Here is a 20,099-nt window from a genome sequence, read left to right on the forward strand (position 1 = left end):
GTGGGCAGCTGGCTTGACAGAATTGGTTGCATCTGCTCCTTATTACCTAATAAAATCCAGGGAAAATTATACTGTTGTAATCATGTGACATACCTACATTTTTATTCAGTCTATCCAAGAAAAGGGTGAAAGGAAACTTACACATGGAAAGGATGTTTGACACAGGGGCAGCTTTTTGAAAATCGCTGACAAAGTCATAGCAGGACCAGCTAAAAGTTGAAATTAAATCAAATCATCCTGGAAATAATCTGTAATTTCTTAGCTGTGACACAAGTCAATATTGGAACCATTTATCAGGGAGGTGGCAAACTCACAACCTCACTGCATCTTCAAAATGAGGTTAGATGCCTTCCTAAAAGACACGTTTTGGTCCAGTGCTTGGAAAAAGTCTACAGTTCACGTATGCAGTCTAAATGAGTACGGGGGTCTCCTTGTGGTCTTAGAATCAGACCTTATATCAGGCTGGTAGAAAAGCCTGGGAACACATTCTGCAGCTTGTTTCTCCTTGTACAAATAGCAGTCTGGTTTCTCTGGAAGAATTCAGCTTTAACCCAACTTCTTCTCTAAGCTGTAGGGCAGCAGGGCTCTCAAATGTACGAACTGGAATTCTGTCTGAAGGTTAAACTGTGTGTGCAAAGAGCTGGCAAAGTATCTCCAGTATCACACATGCCCTGATAAAGCAGAAGTTCTGCCAGGCCCAGTGGCACATTAAGATTTATTGGGACTCTGGGCAAACAGAAAATTGGAGGCCTCCCACCAGGTATCCTCTGCATCTGCCAGGGGGCTGCGGTTGGGCCTGCCCAGCCTCCTTGGTGCATCTGGGGTGAGTCAGGCAGCCGAAGTGAAGGTAGTTCCAGCACTAGGTTGCCCCTCCGCCCGGCGGGTGTCATGCAGCCAGAGTTGCAGTCCCCCAGTGCTGCAGGATGGGCCGGGGCCAGCTTTGGGGGGAGGAGGGGCACGAGCTCCACCCCCAGCTGCCTGCCCCGGCTTCTGCTGGCCTGGGTGTGGCAGGATGGGGCTATCCCATCAGTCCCAGTGGTGCTGGTGCTAGAGGTTGCCCATGGGACCTCCTGGCAGCAGATGGCCCCAGGAGGCCAATGCCACCTGCAGGGAGCCCCATGCATGCCCCTAGCCTGGGACTGGCCAGAGGGGAGAAGGCACACTGCCCTGGATGCCTGTGGCTAGGATGTCTGCCTGGACCATGCTGCCCAATTGGCAGGGGCCCCTGGGCTCAGCACCCAGGCCCATGCATTAATCCACCTCTGGCCAAGCCCATACATTAATTTAAAGAGATACTTTTCAAGTGAGTAAAAACAGACAAGAGTTTATAAAAGAAGATCTTCGCTCTGGATCTTCTGCACATCAGACAGATTTCTTCCCCCTGAATATTTAGGGATAAAAAAATGAACAGGGAACATCTTCTTATAATTTAAAGGCATCACAAGTAAATGTTGGGATGGGAAACTTTTAGGCTATTAGCAGATAGTCCAAACACTGATTATGTGAATAAAGGTCTCTTCTTGTTTCCTGATCAGCACCTTACATCTCAGTCATATGTGGGCTATTTACTAACACAAACAAATTTTATTTCTTATAGTCCGACAGAGGCAAAAAGTAGTGAAAGACAGACACCCACATGGATTTTGTTCTGTGTTATGTGTCAATTTTGTCAGCTAAGTTTTCTGTTACTGTGAAGGAATTATTGAAGAGGAAGAATACAGAGTTTGGTGAATACAACAGGGCTATTTTGAAAAACTTCTGCAAACAGAGTTATAAGCTTTAGTTTACCCATTCCCCTTTTTCTGGTCCCTTCCATATTACAGGTGCCAACAAGAGGAACCAAGGGACCTGGAATATAGACTGAATATAGGATACAGCAAACACAAACGGATACTAGATAAAGGAAAAAACAAGGAAAATAAACTGAATGGAGTTGCACATGTAAAAACAGGGCAAAATTTGACCCTAGATTTTTAAAAAGACACAATCAATAAACAGATTTGTTCAATGCAAGTTTGAGGCTACACGGTTCAATGTAATGCTATGCACAGATATCAAAGCTAGCTGTGGGTACCAGAAATGGTACAGCTATGTTAACACAGGTCTATGCCTGTGCTGATTAGCCTTCATTTTTAGCTCCTGCTATATTAACACAAATAAATTATTTCTAGTACCCATGCTACTGCATTGCCTGCATAGACATACCCTCACATTTACCATTTTTAGTGAAGTACGATGCCTTGCAATTTTGGAGGTTTTTTTCCCCCCATTATTTCTTGGAATAGAACATAAGTGGCAATGGGAAAGGCCAGAAGATTCAATAGAGGGAGGAAGGAAAGGAATAAAAAAGTTGAAAAGAGAAACCTGAGTGGAAAGAGGACAGGGATTCGTAAAGATACAAATGCTGTTAGAACTTTCTCACCACAAATTATAATTGGTTGGTGTACTGAAATATCAGTACTACTCTGTTTAGAAAATCAAATGTTGTGCTGCTTGCTCTGGTGCTCCTCTCCCCCACCCCACATCTCCCCAGAGGTAGCATAGATTTGTCAGGAGTACTCCAGAGAAAATTCTGCTTGCAATTTGGGACACTTCTTGTCCCAAAGTCACCCCTAGGTGAAGAAAGTCCAGTTTTCACCCCATATTCCCAACAAGGATTTTTCAGTATGGTGTGGTCACTTGTAACCAGTAATTTATTATAAATAAATGCAGCATACCCTTACTGTCACTACAGTTCTCTTCATCGCTTCCATCCTTACAGTCATTATCTCCATCACACTGGAAAGCACTGGGGATGCACTGTCCACTTCTGCACTCCACAAGACCCTGGCTGTGACATGCTTTGGGAAACAAAAACACAATTCAATCAATTTAGTTTCTAAAGGTCTCATTTCTCTTAAGCATCATTTTAAAGCTACTATATGCGGAACATGTAGAACTGCTCACTTCCAAGGCTGCCAGGAACTTCCCATTATGAAGGTTCTGTTTTCACATGTGAACAACTGTGCCAAACAGCCCATTTGGGCTGAAATTTTACATGCTATGTGTTTGCCTCAGGCTCAATTCAACACTCAGCTGTTTTCTAGACAAGGATAAGGAAAATACTTATTTTTGTTCATATTGAAAAATTCCAGTGACATTTCCTTTGAACAGCTGTAGTACCACCAAGGTTTTGAATTTGAGAAGGGACTGGCCTACATTTTATTGGGGAGTTCCTTTTTGCTGTCCCAAAGAAAATCCATCCAAACTTGGCCACGTTACATACCTTTGAAAAATAGTAGTTCCTGCATGTTCAGAAGAGACTTCCTTGATTTAGCAACTAAATTTTCCAAAGTCTGTCTGCACTAGATGTGTTCCAGCCTAGAGCTAAGCATAACTTTCAGTGCTCTGGGATGATGCGGGAGCTGCCAGGCCCTGAACTAAGAGGACAGGAGGGAGCCTATCTAGCCTATGCTTTCATGTCCACCACCACCACCTCATTCCTTCACACACACACCCTGGAGCCATGTACCCTAGAGAACAAAGTTGCCTGTCTCAATTGCAAAGGGAATAAGAACAGGACCTATGGGAAAGGGACAGGAGAAAAGGATCGAAAGCTAGGGTAGAGTGTCCAAGGCAAGGAGTAGGAAGGAGAGTAGGAATAGAAGTCCAGAAAACTGAGGCTAGGACTTGCTGACCAACGAGACTGGGCCCGAGATAAAAAGCCTAGGGGGTGGTGCCAAGAACTGAATATGTAAGAAGAATGGGACTGAGATTGGGACCAAGTGTCTGGAGTGTAAGAGAGACAGAGGAGAGAGAGGTAAAGAGGCAGAAGAGTCTCTGCAATCCCTCCAAAGGCTGAAATTGAATCCAAGATTGCCGAGCCTCACCATTTCACTTCTGTCAGCAAGTACCTGTGAAACCCACTGGCCCACTCCCTTCGTCTGCTCCATGTAGCGTACAACAACCTAGTCCTGTTCTCAGGTACTTTATTTGCTCAACAGAGACCTGTGTGGTGAGCCTAAAATTTCCAAGATTGCTGATAACCTATCTGGGTGTCACTATTACGATGCATAATAGAATTTGGATATTTTTCAGTTGCTTTTTCAAACCTAGAAAAATTACACATAAAACATGTTAAAAGAACATGATGGGTATGAAGTCAAGTACTCAAAAGGTATGAAATGCCAGAATTAAGGATCCCTGTGCAATCTTAATCGGGCTCTCCTTCTGCATATTCAGTATGGTAATTTTAATTATGCGATTGCATAGGCATTTCCTATCGTTACTTATTGAGCTTGGAACCTCCACTTTCCTTAACATATTTTTGGTACATGCAACTTTAGCATTTGTTGCCACAGCAGACAAAGGCCAAAATTATGGCTAGGGACTCACTGTGATTGGAGGTGCTACATAAACATACATGAGGACAATTTAAGATACAAATTTACCTTAGTTGAAGTATTTGAATTATATTGATAATGAACCAGCAAGAAGCAACAACAGAGCAGCTGTAGTTCGTTTGATAGAATTTTTAACAAGGCTTACCAGAGTATATTACCTGCAAAGACATTTGCTGCTTATCAAACTACTTGAAAACATACTAAGCTCAATTTTTTGTCTTTCCATTAATATTCTAAGCTTAACCCTGTTTTAAAAATTATTGGGAGATGCAAGAAATTGCTAACTTACAGCAGTTGACTTCATCTGACTTGTCCATGCAGTCATGGTCCCCATCACATACCCACTGTACTGTTATACATCTCCCCTCTCCACATCGATGTTGTGTTACTGGATCACAGTCTAAGTAAAATGAAGAAATAAGAACAAAAAAGAAATAGGGGGAAATAGCTCCAACTCTTTAATTCCTATTTCTGCTTAATTATTTGATGTTCTAGCAACTGGTCATTTTTTACAAACTTGGGAAGTTTCCCCAGTACAGAAGGTCATTGTATCAGCAGTTATTTCTTACTTACGCACCTGTACCTATGATAGTGAATGTCTTGAATGATGCAAAAACCAAGGCTAATACATTTAGATACTTAAGGTGTCACCTAATACAAGATTCTAATGGTGACTGCTGTACCACAGAAAAACATTTTCCCCCTTATAATAGTGATTTAAGTTTACAGTAGCAAATGGGAAATATTTTTGTACTCTGTACAAAGCAAAATATTTTTATACTTTATACATAGACTTTTGAAAATTAAATTTAAAGTAGGTCAAGTATTTTCACTGGTAATTTCTACATGGAGACATCTGTATTGCAGAGTATTTGTATTCAAACTGCAATCCAAACAGAATTTCCAAGTGGTCTCCGGAACTGGTTCTCTACCAGTGGCACAGGATATCATTATCTGTCAAGAAATTATGACGACATGAGGTTGACAAACTGAGCAGAAGTTCCAGGACAGTACAAAGAACTGCTATTATTTTGGTAATATTTTAGTTAATTTTTGACATTTGACTCAATTTATAATATTGACTGGAAAAAATAAAAATGATTAGTCAGATGAAAGATTAAACTGAACCTGAAAGAGTAGTATAAGGAATACAATGTTGTCTGACTCTCCGAGGCTCAGTTGGTTCAAGAAAGGGACAACTTCTTGACAACTACTACTGTAGCAGAGTCTTGGGGAAAAGAAAAAACTGCTGGAAGTGCTAGCGATCTCCAACAAGGATTTGGCAGACTCTGTGACCTACATTACAAAGAAAATAGTTCATGATGTTGAAATAATGTTGATGCCCAGAAACTCTGCCAGCAAAAAAAAAAAAACTCAAGGGTGAAGGATTTTCAAAGAGAGCTGTTCCAAGTAAAAGATAAGACATATGATTATGAACATAGATACAGACAACAATGAAAAATGTGAGGCTGCTGTGAGGAAAAGTAGGAGATAATACTGTCTCTGGAAACTCTATTACTTCCTACTAACTGAGATAAAGATATTAGTTGAGAGATAGAATGGACATACCAAATGTTGGTTCCCAAATGGAAGTAGCTAAAAGTTCCCATCAAACAAAGTAATCATCAGTAAACAAAGTAAATTTGTCCCCGTCAAACAAAATATTGTGGATGCAGCTTTCCATTTAGCTACCCTTCTCAGCTAACATGGAAAGAAAATTTCTCCACACACCCACTACAAAACTGCGTAAAAATAAACCAATTTACCATGGACTGCATTCCCTTCTATATTAAATCATTACACTTTGACATGCTACATTTTGGGGGCGGTTTTCATAAACAAGTGCCAACAGGAGTCAGGAGACTTATTTGACTCTTTTATCAGATCTTGTCCACCAGTAATGTCATTTTTTGTCAAACCCTTAGAAAGGGTTAAGTAAATTAATACATTTTATATAAAAAATCCTGAAGTTTAAAAAGTAATCTCTATCAAACTGAGTTTTTACTTCCCTTGTTCTTTTATGTTATTTATTCAAGGAAGTTTTATTTGCTTCCATTCTTTTAAAAATGATTACCAACCACACCAAAGAACCAAGTGCTCAAGACATTGAAGTGGCCAGAATTTTTCTGCAAGAAACTGATTCTGCCAACACAGCTTACAAGGAGTAGCACTGACTTTTACCAGAAAACCAGTGGTAGCAGCTGCAGAGTAAATCCTAGACCCTGTAAACTTGAAAGCCTGTTCCACACTTTAAGTTATACCAGTTCAAACTTTGGTGTAGCTGCAGTTACACCAGAATAAAGATGTACAGAGATATTCCTCTTCCTCTGCAGGCAAATTAGGAAGGTTAACTATAATAGTACAGCTCATACATAACTTTGCTCACATGAGAAATCTCATCAAATGTTTAAGTCATCAGTCTACACGTATAAGCAAAGTCACGTACACTATTAAGGTCCCTAGCAGACACGCAAGTGAAGGCATGTGGGGATCTGAGGTGGGATCCTCAATTGCACTTCCTGCCATACCATATGTGCATGGCAAGAAGCATGATTGTAGGCTCCAGCATCAGATCCCAGCACACCTCATTAACTAGTGCAGGGGGAGCCTGGGATTGCAATCCTGAGATCCCCCTACACTGGCAAGTAGCAAGCTCCCACAGTTTGAAGCCCCATCAGCTGATGGGGCTCGCAGTCATGGGAGTGCATGGTATGCTCCTGTGGCTGAGAATCCAGATCAGCTGACTGGGCTCCCAGCCAGGGAGGCACATGGTAAGATCCCACAGCTGGGAGCCTAGATCAGCTGAGGAGGCTCCCAGCCACAGGGGTGCACCCCACACACCTGAGAGCCCAGCCTGGCCAGACATTCAATTCATGACAGAATAGGAATGAGCTGCAAAGTTATTATACATTTTTTGTGTAATAACTTTATGGCTGATTCCTTATCTGATCGCAACTTTAATTGCATCAGTGTATGGTTGTATAATAAAGATGTGACTGATTAACTGGTTATAAGCATAACGTGCCACAGACCTAAGTGCTTGCAGGATTAGAGCCTATTCCTTTATGTTTATTTGATATAGATATGAATATTGAATTGTTTAACATAGCTAGTATTCATTCTTGAAAAATAAAAACAATAATAATGATAAAAATAAGTAAATAGTTAATAATGGTCAGAGACTTTTTGTCATGTTTTGAATAGATCTGTGGAGGAAGTACCAATGCCAGAGAAGATAAATTTACAGCAACCAATATCCAAGATAATAAAACTTACTAGACAGAACAGAAAGGAAAGCTTCAATATTAGTTGCTTATACAACATAAAGCACAACAGGAATACAGGATGTGTTTGGAGCTAAACTAAATTTCTTAATAAACTTTTATTTTTCCTCCAAAAATGTTTGCCAATTTTTTTATTTTTTTGTTGTGATTAAAATCTTCACTTTTTCATGTTTGGAAAAATAAATAATGATTCAAGGAAAGCTTTTTTTTTTCCTATAGTTGTGAAATATTTTGGTTTCAAACTGTATAAAAATCTTTACTTTCTCTACTGTCTACATTTTTTCTTAGAAAAGTGAGATAAAGTGAAACAGAAGTTAGAAAGCAGTTTGTTCATTAAAAAATAACCTTTTACTTTTGTAAGATGCATTTTAGAGATTAGCATTGTTTTACTTTTTCTGTCTGGCAAAGTCAGAAGATTTTTTTCCAAATTTTCTTTTAAAAAAAAATCATGGAAAAAGCCATTGTTTTTCAAAGACAAAAAAAATTCACTTGGAGTTTTCCCATTAACATCACTATAAGCAGGAGGAGATTCATGAATAGACAGAATCCTGAAAGTCAACAGAGACTGGCATTTTAAGAAGCAGTGAAAGGACAATTGTCAACCAGGGCAATTCTGTTTTGATACCTGAATAAAAAATTCAGCTTTAATATTTGTTGGCAGTCTCTCTAGGTTTCCCTTTGCCTCAGATATGTTCAGCTGAGCTACCCAGAAAGCTATCAACATATCTTGAAGTTCAGAATGAATAGCAAAATCAAAAACTTTTCAATAAATATGCTTCTGATTTTGCATAAAACAAATATTGTGCAAAAATGCCATTCCCTAAAAACACTATGAATTAATGACTTATCTATCCCAACATTTTTAAATTTGTTATGAAACCATGCACATTTTAATCTGTTTTTATTTTCTTAGTAAAGTGGACTCTTTGGGTGCATAACTTTCTGATGCATGCAAGGAAAATCATTTTCAGGCAAATAATTAGGAAAAACAGAGGCATAATGATGTAACTGGGTGCCCGAGGCAGCTACCACACATTGGGTCAATGGAGCCATCCCATAGCTGCTGGCACTCCCAACAGAACTGCAGGGTTGCAGTGACAGCTGACTCCTCTCCCTTTCACCTGCACGTCGGCATACGGGGCAACTGCCCCAGTCACTCTGCACAAGTTATGCCATTGTAGAAAAGCATGTCACTGCCATTTACCACAGTTTTGTTCATCACTCAGGTCTCCACAGTCGTCATATCCATCACAGACCATGGTGTAATTGAGACATTTTCCTGTGTTACAGTGGAATACATCATCACTGCAGTCTGCAAAACAAGTAGTTTACAGCACATCAACAAAACATGATATTAAGTTCTATTTATATAGTAGCAATGCTGTGAGAGGTTAAACTAAATTATATGCATCAACACAGTGCTTTACGGTAGTAAACACACAGGTCCATTACTATATTCTGTGAACCCCTCGGCTCAGTAAAATTTAATGTGGAAGAGTAAGAAGGATCAAAAACCCTTTGTGGACTTTATTCTTTTGGTCCTGCTCCTTGCTTTCTTCATGTGCGATTGATAGCAATGGAGGGGAAAAAAGAACTTACATCATAGAAAAACTGTGGCATTTATTCCTTTTCGTGCTCCTTTCATCTCCTACACACTGCCAAGCCAATCCAAGGGAGCAATTTGGAAGAAACATCTTTGGACACTAAACTGAGAATAGTCAAAATGTATTCAAGATGTTCAAATAACAAGAGATATGAAGTAACTAAAATATTTATTCTTCAGATAGATTAAATAAGCTAGATAACCAGCTGCCAGATGATTTGGGGGCAAAAAGCATGTAATTTCAACCACCACTTCTGGACTAGTCATGACAAGATTTCATTGTATAACTGTTGTCTGAAGTTCCATCTATGGCAGCAGAGTAGAATGTCTTGCCCAGTTGTTCTCAGTATTTTTAGATTTGAGGCACTCCTTGGAAATACCAGTTCTTAGCATTTACTCATTCCTAATTACAGAAAAAAAATAAGCAATTTTCTGTTGGAAAGAATTTAGACACTATGGAGACACTCAAAACAGATACTATGGAGGTCTATTTTAAATCTCTGGGTTTATCCAGTGAAGGTGTGTACACACCTAACTGCTAATATTGCACGGCACCTCGTGGCACGCGAGATCTCATGGAACTCGAGGGTGCTGCAGCATCCTGACTGAAAAATTACTGGAGTTACCAAATAATACATGTGCTGCAGGACTATGCTCTGCTATGTACTGTACTACTGAAAAAACAAGAGTCTCTGTTCTGTTATGCACTATACCAATAATCAAACATACCACATCACAAAATTCTAATGTGATCAGATGTTCAAGGCAAAAAACTGGGATTGAGGATAAACTGTACAGTCAACCTTCAATAAATAACCGTACCCAATCTCACTGCTTTGGTATGCATTATCATGTGATATATAAGAATGACACAGAGACATATTTTACTTTTTTATTTTTGCTTTTTTCATTGGAACTCATTATAACAATCAAAGCAATTACCCTTTTCTTATTAATATACTTCCAGTAACCATCCAGAAACTGTGTTCTGAGCATATGATGGCAGAAAACAACAAGTATCATGAGAGCAATAGATTTTCTGATTTCCATAAAACGTTGTCATGGTATAAATCTTCTTTCCTCCCAGAAGTGAAAATAAATTGTGTTTACCTGAGTAGTAATTCTTCAATGGAGGTTGAGGAGGAATTGTGTAAGTCTGCCTGGTAAGAAGCAGTAATATCAACCTACTGCTGTTAAGGTGTCACTCATAAGGCTGCATGACCCTCAAGTACTTTAAAATAAACTACCATGAACTCCTGGGGTTAGCTCTGCAGCATACTAACTTGAAAAGACACAAAATAATGGGTGAATTATTTTTTTTCATATTTGATGCTAGTACTAAGTTCACCCAAGTGCCTGCCAAATTATAACTCATGGGTAAGAAAAGGATTGAGAGTTAAAATAGAAATGTATTGTTTCTTCAGGTCCTAAGACTTTCCACTTCCAATTAAATAAGTCCAGTAACCTTTAAAAATATGACCTACGTTTTGGGGCTCCTTCCATCCCACTGCTGCTAATTGTTTCAGCAGGCTCTCTATATGCCTGAGGTCAGGCATTACACTTTCTCCAGTAAAATGACATTGGCATATAATGTTTTGCTCCTGCAAGTGCCAATATTTTATTAGACCAACTAGATAATTACAAAATGATTTCTCTGTTTGCAAGCTTTTGGGCACATGCACCCTTGCTTAGACACAGGGGAATGCAAAGATTGTAAAATTTCTCCCAGGTGCAAATGAGGTAAATAGGCAACTTTTACTTTTATCTGAGACTATTTTGCATAAAATGAACTTTTCCAGCAAGGAGATCTTACACCACCTTTCAGATCTCCTGTGAAATATGAATTTTCATTTTCACCTGGGACAAATTTTACAATCTTTGTATTCTCCTATGCCTGAGGAATGGTGTGCACGTGTCCAAAAGCCTGCAAATAAAAATTTTTTTGCAACCAGCTAGCTGGTTTAATAAAAGATGTTACCTCACCAAGAGTCCTGATTACTTGTGAAATGAAGCATACTTCAAGATTTTTCCAGCACTGCAAAAGCCTCTGGAAGAAGCAGCATCCACCCTCCCAGTATATGCCACAGAGAACTGCTCAATTCTTTATTCACAGATGCAAAACACTACTACCATTTTCCCCTTAGCAGAGGTTGGAAACTCACTACAAATCTTAATTTTCAGACTCTTCACATTATACTTCTTTTGTTCACTTCCATGTTTGACTGTGTTATGCACCACATGGATATTATAGTCTGTTACGGGCAAATAGAGAGTGGGATGCTTTCAAGGGAAAAAATATAGACCAGTTTTTAACTAATGCAATGCCAGTTGCAAAGGACACCGAGTTTTCCACATTCAAGCCACTATCATGCAATTTTTTCATCTTGTTTCATCAATCTCTGTAAAAAAACAAAAAAACCCAACCCCACCTTCTCCAACACATTGGATAAAGAAAAGTATTGTGTAACTGGTTAAATATTTAAAGTTGCCATTATTTGAAGCAACAGTTGCTTTGGAAAATAATTCATTATCTGAGATTAGTAAAAAGCAGTTTAACTGAAAAGACTGTCAAAACATATTCCACCCTGCTCTCAGATTCTGCATTCCTATAATTAATTCTTTTGATTTAGCTTTGACTTTGAAAGTACTTTGGCTGTCAACTTCACCTCATGGTCAAGTAACGAGTAGCTGTGACGATGCACAACTGCATGCCACGTGCAAACTATTTTGGCAGCAATGACGTTGCTTTCTTCAGGGGTGTCCTCCACTGTGAAATATTTAGCCAAACTGCTGCCAAAATGTTTGGATTCATTGACATGCAATGTTTCTGTGTGTTCCCATGCACCTTGTGTTTAATAAAAGCCACATTGGGCATATGGTTCCTTGAGCAATCTCCAGATCCTGAGGCTTTGCAATTCACTCTCTAAATTCAGGTTCCAATAACAGCTCACTCCTCAAAGAACTTTTCTGTCTCTTTTGTAGCACGTCATTTCCCTTTGTAGTCAAGTGTTTGCTGATGTGCTTTTCTCTTCATGGTCAAATTGATGGGCTCCTGAGCTGTGTTCAGATAAGCACAGATGTTTGGTTCCCTGGGAACAAGTAGCAGCAGTGCACCTTGCACAACAGCTAGTTTTCCCCAGGGAACACCTGTGCCACTTGTGCTTTAGTGTGCAGCAAGTTACCCCCAGGGGCAGTAGGGAAGTCTGTGCTCGCCCCAGCAGCCTTACCAGGGCACAGCAGCAGTGATTCTTCCATGTGGAGTATTGCTCTGGGTGGCCCGGTTCTGCTTTTCAGCGGTCCGCGCTGCCTGTGCATGCACTGCTCCAGTTTTTTTCCCTGCAGGTTTTTTTGACCCCTGGGTGGTACCTGGCAGGGTGCAGCCTAGTTGGGTGGATCCAGCTGCTGAAAATCTAAGGAAAAGCAGCAGCTGCGAGAAAAGTAGCTTCAGAGGAGGTGCCCTAATCACCTGGGGATGGGGCTGCCACCATCTGGATTGGTCCAACTGGGAAGGAGCTTAGATGCCACAAAGAAGCAGTCCGGAGGGTCACGGGAGGGAACTACTAGAAATTAGGCTGAGAACTAGTAGAAACCTAGAGCTTAAAAGAGTCATAGCTAAAGAGCAGATTATTGTATCTGGAAAAAGAAACCAACTGCAAATAGAGACAAATGAATGTCTCCACAAGGTTTGACCAGAACACAGGACTCACGATCAAAACCTGGCATTCTTCAGATGAAGCAAGGACAAGAAGCAACCTTATCCTAAATCAGCTAAGTGCCCAAACCTAGGAGAGAGGTGGGATTTCAAACAACCCTCTCTTAAGGATTTCCTATTGGTTGGTTTGGGCTTCTCATTCACATTCAACCTGCTGGTTTTTCTGAATCCCATCCTATGTTCAACATAGCATGAGTTCTTCTGGAAATACAGTTTTCAGGAAGTGTGGCATCTCTAGAGGCTATCTGGATAGCCACAGCAGGAACCTCCTGGAATGACACAAGGTCAGCACCAATCTCTTTCTGGTGGGGAGGGATGTGGTGGGCTAGGCAGAAAATTGGGCGGGCTGCACTGTACATCTTCTGGCCAAACACATTTATTCATTTTTTTTTAACAATACCTATTTAAGGTGCCATGCCTCTGTGGGCGGTGGACAGAAGCAGGGCAGGCTCAGCTGTGTAGGGCGGGTGGTGGTTGCTGGAGGCTTGGAAAGGGGAAGCACTGGGAGGGGTGGCTAAGGCAAATTTTGGGGTGGCTATAGGCCCCAAAGCACCCACTAGTGCTGCCTCTGGTGTGACAGAACATTACGCAGGCTAGACACAAGAACCTTGGTAGCAAGGCTGCTACCTCTTTACTCTCAATATTTCTTTATATAAGTTCCTGTACACAATAAAGAGTTGTTTGCATACCACAGGCCTCATTGAGATACTACACTAGTCACTGTTTGAACTCACGCACTTTACTCAGGTTTGTGAATTCCATTGCCAGTGCTGGGCAACTAAGTTAGGCATGGGTAATTAGCCCTTATATTTTTTTCTTTCCTTTCTCCACTATTTTCAGTCCTCATGATCAACCTGAAGGGCCTCTGTAATAAGGCTTGGTGTATAGGCTCAGGCAGACCACTCTGTAGCCTGCTTGTTCTTACACTCTCCTGAGAGTTACTTAAATCTGATTTAAGTCAGCTATGAAATGACTGCCCAGAGAAGTTTTCCATCTATTGATTCCTCTGTGAAATCCTATGAAAATATGAACTTTCATTTCTACCCAGGAGAACTTTTACAGTCTTTTCTCCAATGCCTGATGAAAGGTGTTTGTGCCTGAAAGCTTGCAATTAAAGAATTTGTTTGCAAAAATCTTGTTGGTCTAATAAAAGATATCATCTCTACTATGAGTCCTGGTTGCCTTTTCCTCTAGACCAATATGGCTACAACCTGGATACCTTAAATCTGATTTAGCCCTAGTATCAGTGTTACTAGAAAAAGAAAAGGAAATGGTCTCGAAGCTGGGAGAATGTGGTGAGCTTGTAAAGCTTCCCAAGGCTTTTTCACAATATTAATTAATTTCTTCTGACCCCCCCAAATATTTAATTTCTCCACTAGTTTTGCATTATCTAAGAAGTTTAGATCAAAATTTATGGTTTAACATGAAACACTAAACTTAAGGGCATGAAAAAAACCAAAATAATCCAACTATCCCGAATTTTCCAGCCAAGGGTATAGCTAGCTTTTACAGAGTAAAAGGAAGGGAGCTGCTAAATACCAAATATAGAATTAAATGAAAATATGTTAGCTCTGTATACGTTTCATATGAGCAGAAGAGCACCCGGCTGGCTTTATAATTCAAAATATTTGTCTTGAATCCATAACAGCATGAACAAGCCTGGCAATCCTTTATCTTTCCCCACTGGTTTGTAATTTTGACTATATCTATTTCTTATTGCTCCTCATGTGAACAAGGCAAAGCCATCTCTTCCTCACAATGGTTCTGTGGGGGTTCTGCATCCTGGCTAAATTTGCTGTTTGATTTTCCTTCATGCCCTAATTTATATTTACATTCATCCTTTCATAGCGGCAGCAATGACATTTAGAGAATGGCACAGCTTGACAACAGCACAGACAGTGTAATTTTAAAAAGGCAGACAGATGTCCTTGCATGACCTGAAATAAGCAAATATGCAAATTTTAAGGTCTTGACATTTTCATCAAGGTATTGGCAGTAATATATTAGACAGCTACATCATTTCAACACAATAACTACCACACTTCACAATCACCACTTGTAATTAGCAGAATTTAATTTTCATTTGGAGATGGTCCAAGCCTCATTTTCATAAAGCAAAAATTAGCTGAATTTTCTTCCTAATCCAAAGCTCCATTAAACCCAATTTTTTTTTTAAAGTTTTACATGAGGCTGGTCAACCCTACCAATTTACCAGCCCTTTGACCATTACAATACTTTGTTTCACTGCTGAAACACAGACCCTTCTATCCCTACTCCCATTCTCAATCTTCAAAGATGATGTTGGGGGTTCTGCATTATTCATTTTAAAAAATGCTTAAAAATATATCTACATATTTTTACAAAGTTTAGTTTAAAAAGGGCAACAGCTATCTTACACACTGCAACTTTAGTCTTAATTTACACCAAAGCCAATAGACTACATAGGGTGTAAGTCAAAGCAGTTTAGGAACATGCAACCATAATATTGAAAGTGACCTCCAGGGCTACTAGGATAAGGCCCCTACTATCATAGACACTACATCATATAATGCTTTCTAAAAACTTCTCAAGCTTCACCTTAAAGCAGGAAGACATTTTGCTCCCAGTATACTAACTGGAAGGTTGTTCTAGAACCTGACTGCTATATTTAGGAACTTTCATCTAATTTCCAGACTAAATTTATTCCTGGCCAATTTACAACCTTTTTTCCCCCATGCCAATACTGCCCTTTAGTTTAAATAATTGTGTTCTAATCCAGGTGTGTACCCCCAACAAATTTATAAACAACAAACATAGTCCCTTCAAATTTTTGTTTTACTGGGCTAAAGAAGCCAAGTTCTTAGTCTCTTTTCATAATACAGGCTCTTCATTCCCCTGATCATCTTAGTACAGGGGTGGGCAATAATTTTGGGCAGAGGGCCGCTTACTGAGTTTTGGCAAGGCATTGAGGGCCGCATAACAGGCAGCCAGAGGCAGATAAATATTAACTTTTAAAAGTTTTTAGGGGCCCTGCGGGCTGGATAGAATGGCCTGGCGGGCCGCGCCTGGCCATCGGGCCGCAGTTTGCCCACCCCGTCCTAGTAGCTCCAAGCACTTGTTTTAGTTTTAGTTCATGGGATTCCAGTGAGGTCTCCAAGTGAGACACAGTGCCTTGCACAAGCGCATTAAAACTTCCCTATCTGTACTGGAAATACCTCTCCCAATACATACTAGGATCATACTGGCAGCTCATATTGTCCTGTTATCAGTTAACACACTCAGGTCTTTTTCCCCCTCTGCTGTTTCCATCTGATGAACTCTCAACTTCTAGAAGAAGTATTTATTAGTCCCCAAATGCATGACCTTCTATTTTGTACTGTTAACTTTATCCCGGTTTTATTACTGCCATCCTCAAGGGTAAGATATTCCAGTCCTCCTCTGTATTTGTGTTGCCTCCCAAATTTGTGCTACAAGCAAATTTCATCAGCATACTCCTACCATTTGTGTATTCATGAAAATATTAAACAAGATCAATTCTAAAACAGATCTTTCTTGAACGTTCTCCGGTCTGACACATCACCTTTCAAAAGTACACATTGATGTCTTCCCTTAACCCAACTCCTCACTCATTTTTACAGTTACTCTTATTAATACCCAACTTCTTAAGCTTTACTAATAGTTTCCCATTTGGAAAATTCTTTACTGAATGACTGAGACCTGATGCATGTCCTTTGCCTGAAGAATTAATTGTCTCATCAAAGAAATCTTACAAGTTAATCTTAGAAAGTCTACTGATAGTAAAGCTGTGTTGCATATCAATGTGTTTGTCCTCTATTTGCTAAAGCCTTGCACACAAATGCAGTGAAATCTATAATCCTGTAACTATCCTGACCACTTTCTCCCCTCTTAAATACAAATACTATATTGCTATTCTCCAACCATATGGTACCACTCTGCATTTGCTACATTTGTATATTTACTACCAGACCTGGTAGTAAATATGCCATTTCATATTCCAGTTGTTTCAGAATTCTGGGATGAAATTATCCAGTCCCTTCAATCTGAGTGCTTAAATTCCTTGCATTTTGCTTCTACCTTCAATTGTGGAAATTTCCATGGTCTCATTCCCATTTTCCCCTTTGTGTTTGCCTCTGCAGTCAATATTAGTATGCTCATTGCAAACTGAGACAAAGTATTCATTTAGTTTTGGGGCCACACCTAGCTATCCTAATCTATAATCCTTCTGACTGGAACAAAGTGCAGTACCTGACATACAGAATTAAAAAAAAATCAAAGAGATTGGAGGATTTTGCCATAGCCTTAGTATTACGTGCATAATTTATACAGTATAATGGGCATGTCAGAAGGAGCCAGTGAGATAAAAGAAAGATAATGCACTGAACAATAACACACTGATAATTTACCGGAGGCAGGAAACTTGAAATTCTCTTGTATTCACCCTTATCCACCTTTCTCATACCATTCATTTCATGTATCTATATTTCCGATATAAATAATTTGAAACTGTAAAAGTAAAGAGACACTGAAATTGTAAAGTTTATTAAATGTCTGCTCTTACTCTAAATGGATACCACCTGAAAAATATGGTAAAAAACCCATGTTTCACTTCACTTTATGTCCTATGGGATCACCTGAAGCTCTGGTTTGCCATTAATGTAAACAAGCCTGATAAAATTTGCAATTAAATGTAAGTTCTTGGGATACAGACTGCCTTTCATTACACCTTTATATCACTGCCTGGCTCAGTGCAGAAGCAGCTGTGGCTAGGGCTTTTGGGTGAGACTGCAACACAACCAACAGCAAAGGACAACTGTGAGAGCTGCCATTTCACCATTAATTTATGGGGTAGGACATCCTTAGCATGTCTACACTGTATGACGACCATGTTAGGGGCACAGCATGCCTTCTCTGTGTGCTTTAAATATGAACTTGATGATATGGTGTGGTGTGGTGCAAACCAGATACCATAAGTTTGCTTTTTCAGCCTTGATGTTGAGAGGCCCTTTCTGCATTGCAAACCGGACTACCCTCTCACCTTTTGAACTTAAGTAGTTCTCAGGAACAGACATTTTTCAAGCAAGTGATCAGGATAGATCAATCCTGGGCAAATACCTTCACCTAGTTAGAGAAATTAGCCAAGCCAGCGACAGGATATGGCTCCTAGGTAGCTAGCAGGCAAGACAATGTCCCTCTATTGCTCCAGCCATTTTTCATTGTTATTTTATTTAGTGAAAGTATACGAGGAAAAAAAATTGCACTTTAAAAAATAATAAACATATAGTCTTCTGCTGGATTTAATTATTAACAAGTTTATCTGCTTTCTCTCATATGCTGAAGTAGGCAAAATGTTCTTATGTTTGGGTGGAAAATACATAGTAAAATTTTTAAATCTAAACCTAACTAAACCAATGTATTTTCAATTAAAACAGTAAACAATTTAATAGAACACTGATTTTCATCTTAGTTCTTATAAAAATCTCATATTTCCAAATTCTGCATCTTTTTCTGGTACATAAATTTATATCAGCAGAAACCTAGTGTTTTGAACCTAAGACAGTCCAATGCCTCCCCAAAAGGTGCAGTTAAAACATTTTGAAGTCTACTGATTTGAATTCTGATGGGGTGCATTAATTAATTAATTTACAGAAAGCATTCCAGACATCTCGAAGGAAATGCAACCTTCTTTTAGTTTTATAAAGCTTTGTTGTGTCACTGTCTAGACACCCTGAGAACTGATTTCATTACAGTACATTAAATCAAGCAAACTGAAATCCTGCACATCCCCACAGTGAACAACCAAAGGAAAGCTACTTCCACAACAAATTATTAATCACTGTCACCAGAGCCTCATTCCTTCAATTGCAAAGCAAAGGGTCCATCATGTATAGACAAACTTACTTCTCCTTTGAGCCAAGAATAAATGGGCAGGTCTAGAAAAGGTCACCAGTGTTTCACTGCTACAAACACTTAAGTTTGTAAGTAACTTTTGCTTATGTGAGTGTTCTTATGGTCTGCAATGGGACTGCTTATGTGAGCAAAATGGCACAAGTTCATGTTTAGATGAGGGTCTAAATCTATTCTGCATGTTATTACTAGTAGATTTTGTTTGCACTTACTGGATGCGTCTACACATGCATTAACATGCTTTAGTTAATGCTCATTAAATCTAGTACCTCTGGGCATTCGTATACGTGCTTTCACCACAGTCGCATAAGCACATGTTGTTGTATAAGTGGTGAAATACACATCAGTGCTGAGAAAATGGTGACGGCATGCTTTTTGAACTAAAACATATCAGAAGTGTTTTAATTCCAAAGTGCACTGCTGCCATTTTCTGTGTGCTGACATCCATTTCACTGCTTATACAACTGCACATGACACAGCGCCATGCATGTCATCTCACGTGTGAAGCAGACTCAATTAATCAAGTCTACTCTGACTCACCGGATCTCTGGCACATCCCAGCACAAAATGTACGTGTATAAATGCCCTCTATTTTGAGATACTAGGAAAATGTGCATTAGCCTGTCTTAATGCATACTAACTAAATAGTATGGGGCACCTATACATGTGCTCCAGGGTGGAGAAGGGAGCGCTATAATTAAAGTGGCTCTTTAAGAGTCGCTCTAATTAAAACACCCACAGCATCACATGCATTCAGCATCCCACACCTCAAAATGGCAGTGGGGAGCTTTAACTAAAGCTTGTTCAATAAGCTATAGTTAAAACATCCCCACTGCCATTTAGAAATGGAGGGATGGTGAATATATGTGATGCAGAGGCTGCTGCAGCACACTAATTAATCTGCTTCACTGTGTGCTAATTAGCATGCAGCCCAGCAGAGCTTCATCACTTGTATAGGTGCCCAGTTTTGAAGTGACACCTTATGTGCCTTAGCTTATTTTAATGTGCATTAACTAAATAGCACAATTTTAGGTGACACCTCCACCCAGTCAGTGTTCGGCCACTGATGGACACCCAGAGGCAGGAAGCACCAGTCGCCCATGTCTGGATGTGCCCACATACTGCATCATTTTTACTAACTATAAACTAAGCCTGCATCTGCTGCCCAAGGTTTACATTAAATCAAACTTGCCCAAGATAAAATAAGTTTTGGA

The 20,099-nt window shown here is 39.6% G+C and overlaps 1 protein-coding gene across 3 annotated transcripts in view; it reads right to left on the minus strand.

Annotated features, from left to right (window-relative positions):
* Positions 1–20,099, minus strand: part of CORIN (corin, serine peptidase) — a 236,358-nt gene that overhangs the window by 88,663 nt on the left and 127,596 nt on the right. For all 3 annotated transcript variants that reach the window (XM_019553231.1, XM_019553230.1, XM_019553232.1), the window contains 3 exons: positions 8,871–8,978; positions 4,672–4,782; positions 2,718–2,840 (listed from right to left, as the gene is read on the minus strand). In XM_019553231.1, coding sequence (XP_019408776.1) covers positions 2,718–2,840; positions 4,672–4,782; positions 8,871–8,978 — 342 coding nt within the window. The remainder of the gene's footprint in view (positions 1–2,717; positions 2,841–4,671; positions 4,783–8,870; positions 8,979–20,099) is intronic.

Source organism: Crocodylus porosus, unplaced genomic scaffold (genome assembly GCF_001723895.1).
Source record: "Crocodylus porosus isolate Cpor-Errol unplaced genomic scaffold, CroPor_comp1, whole genome shotgun sequence".
Classification (NCBI taxonomy): Eukaryota; Metazoa; Chordata; order Crocodylia; family Crocodylidae; genus Crocodylus; species Crocodylus porosus.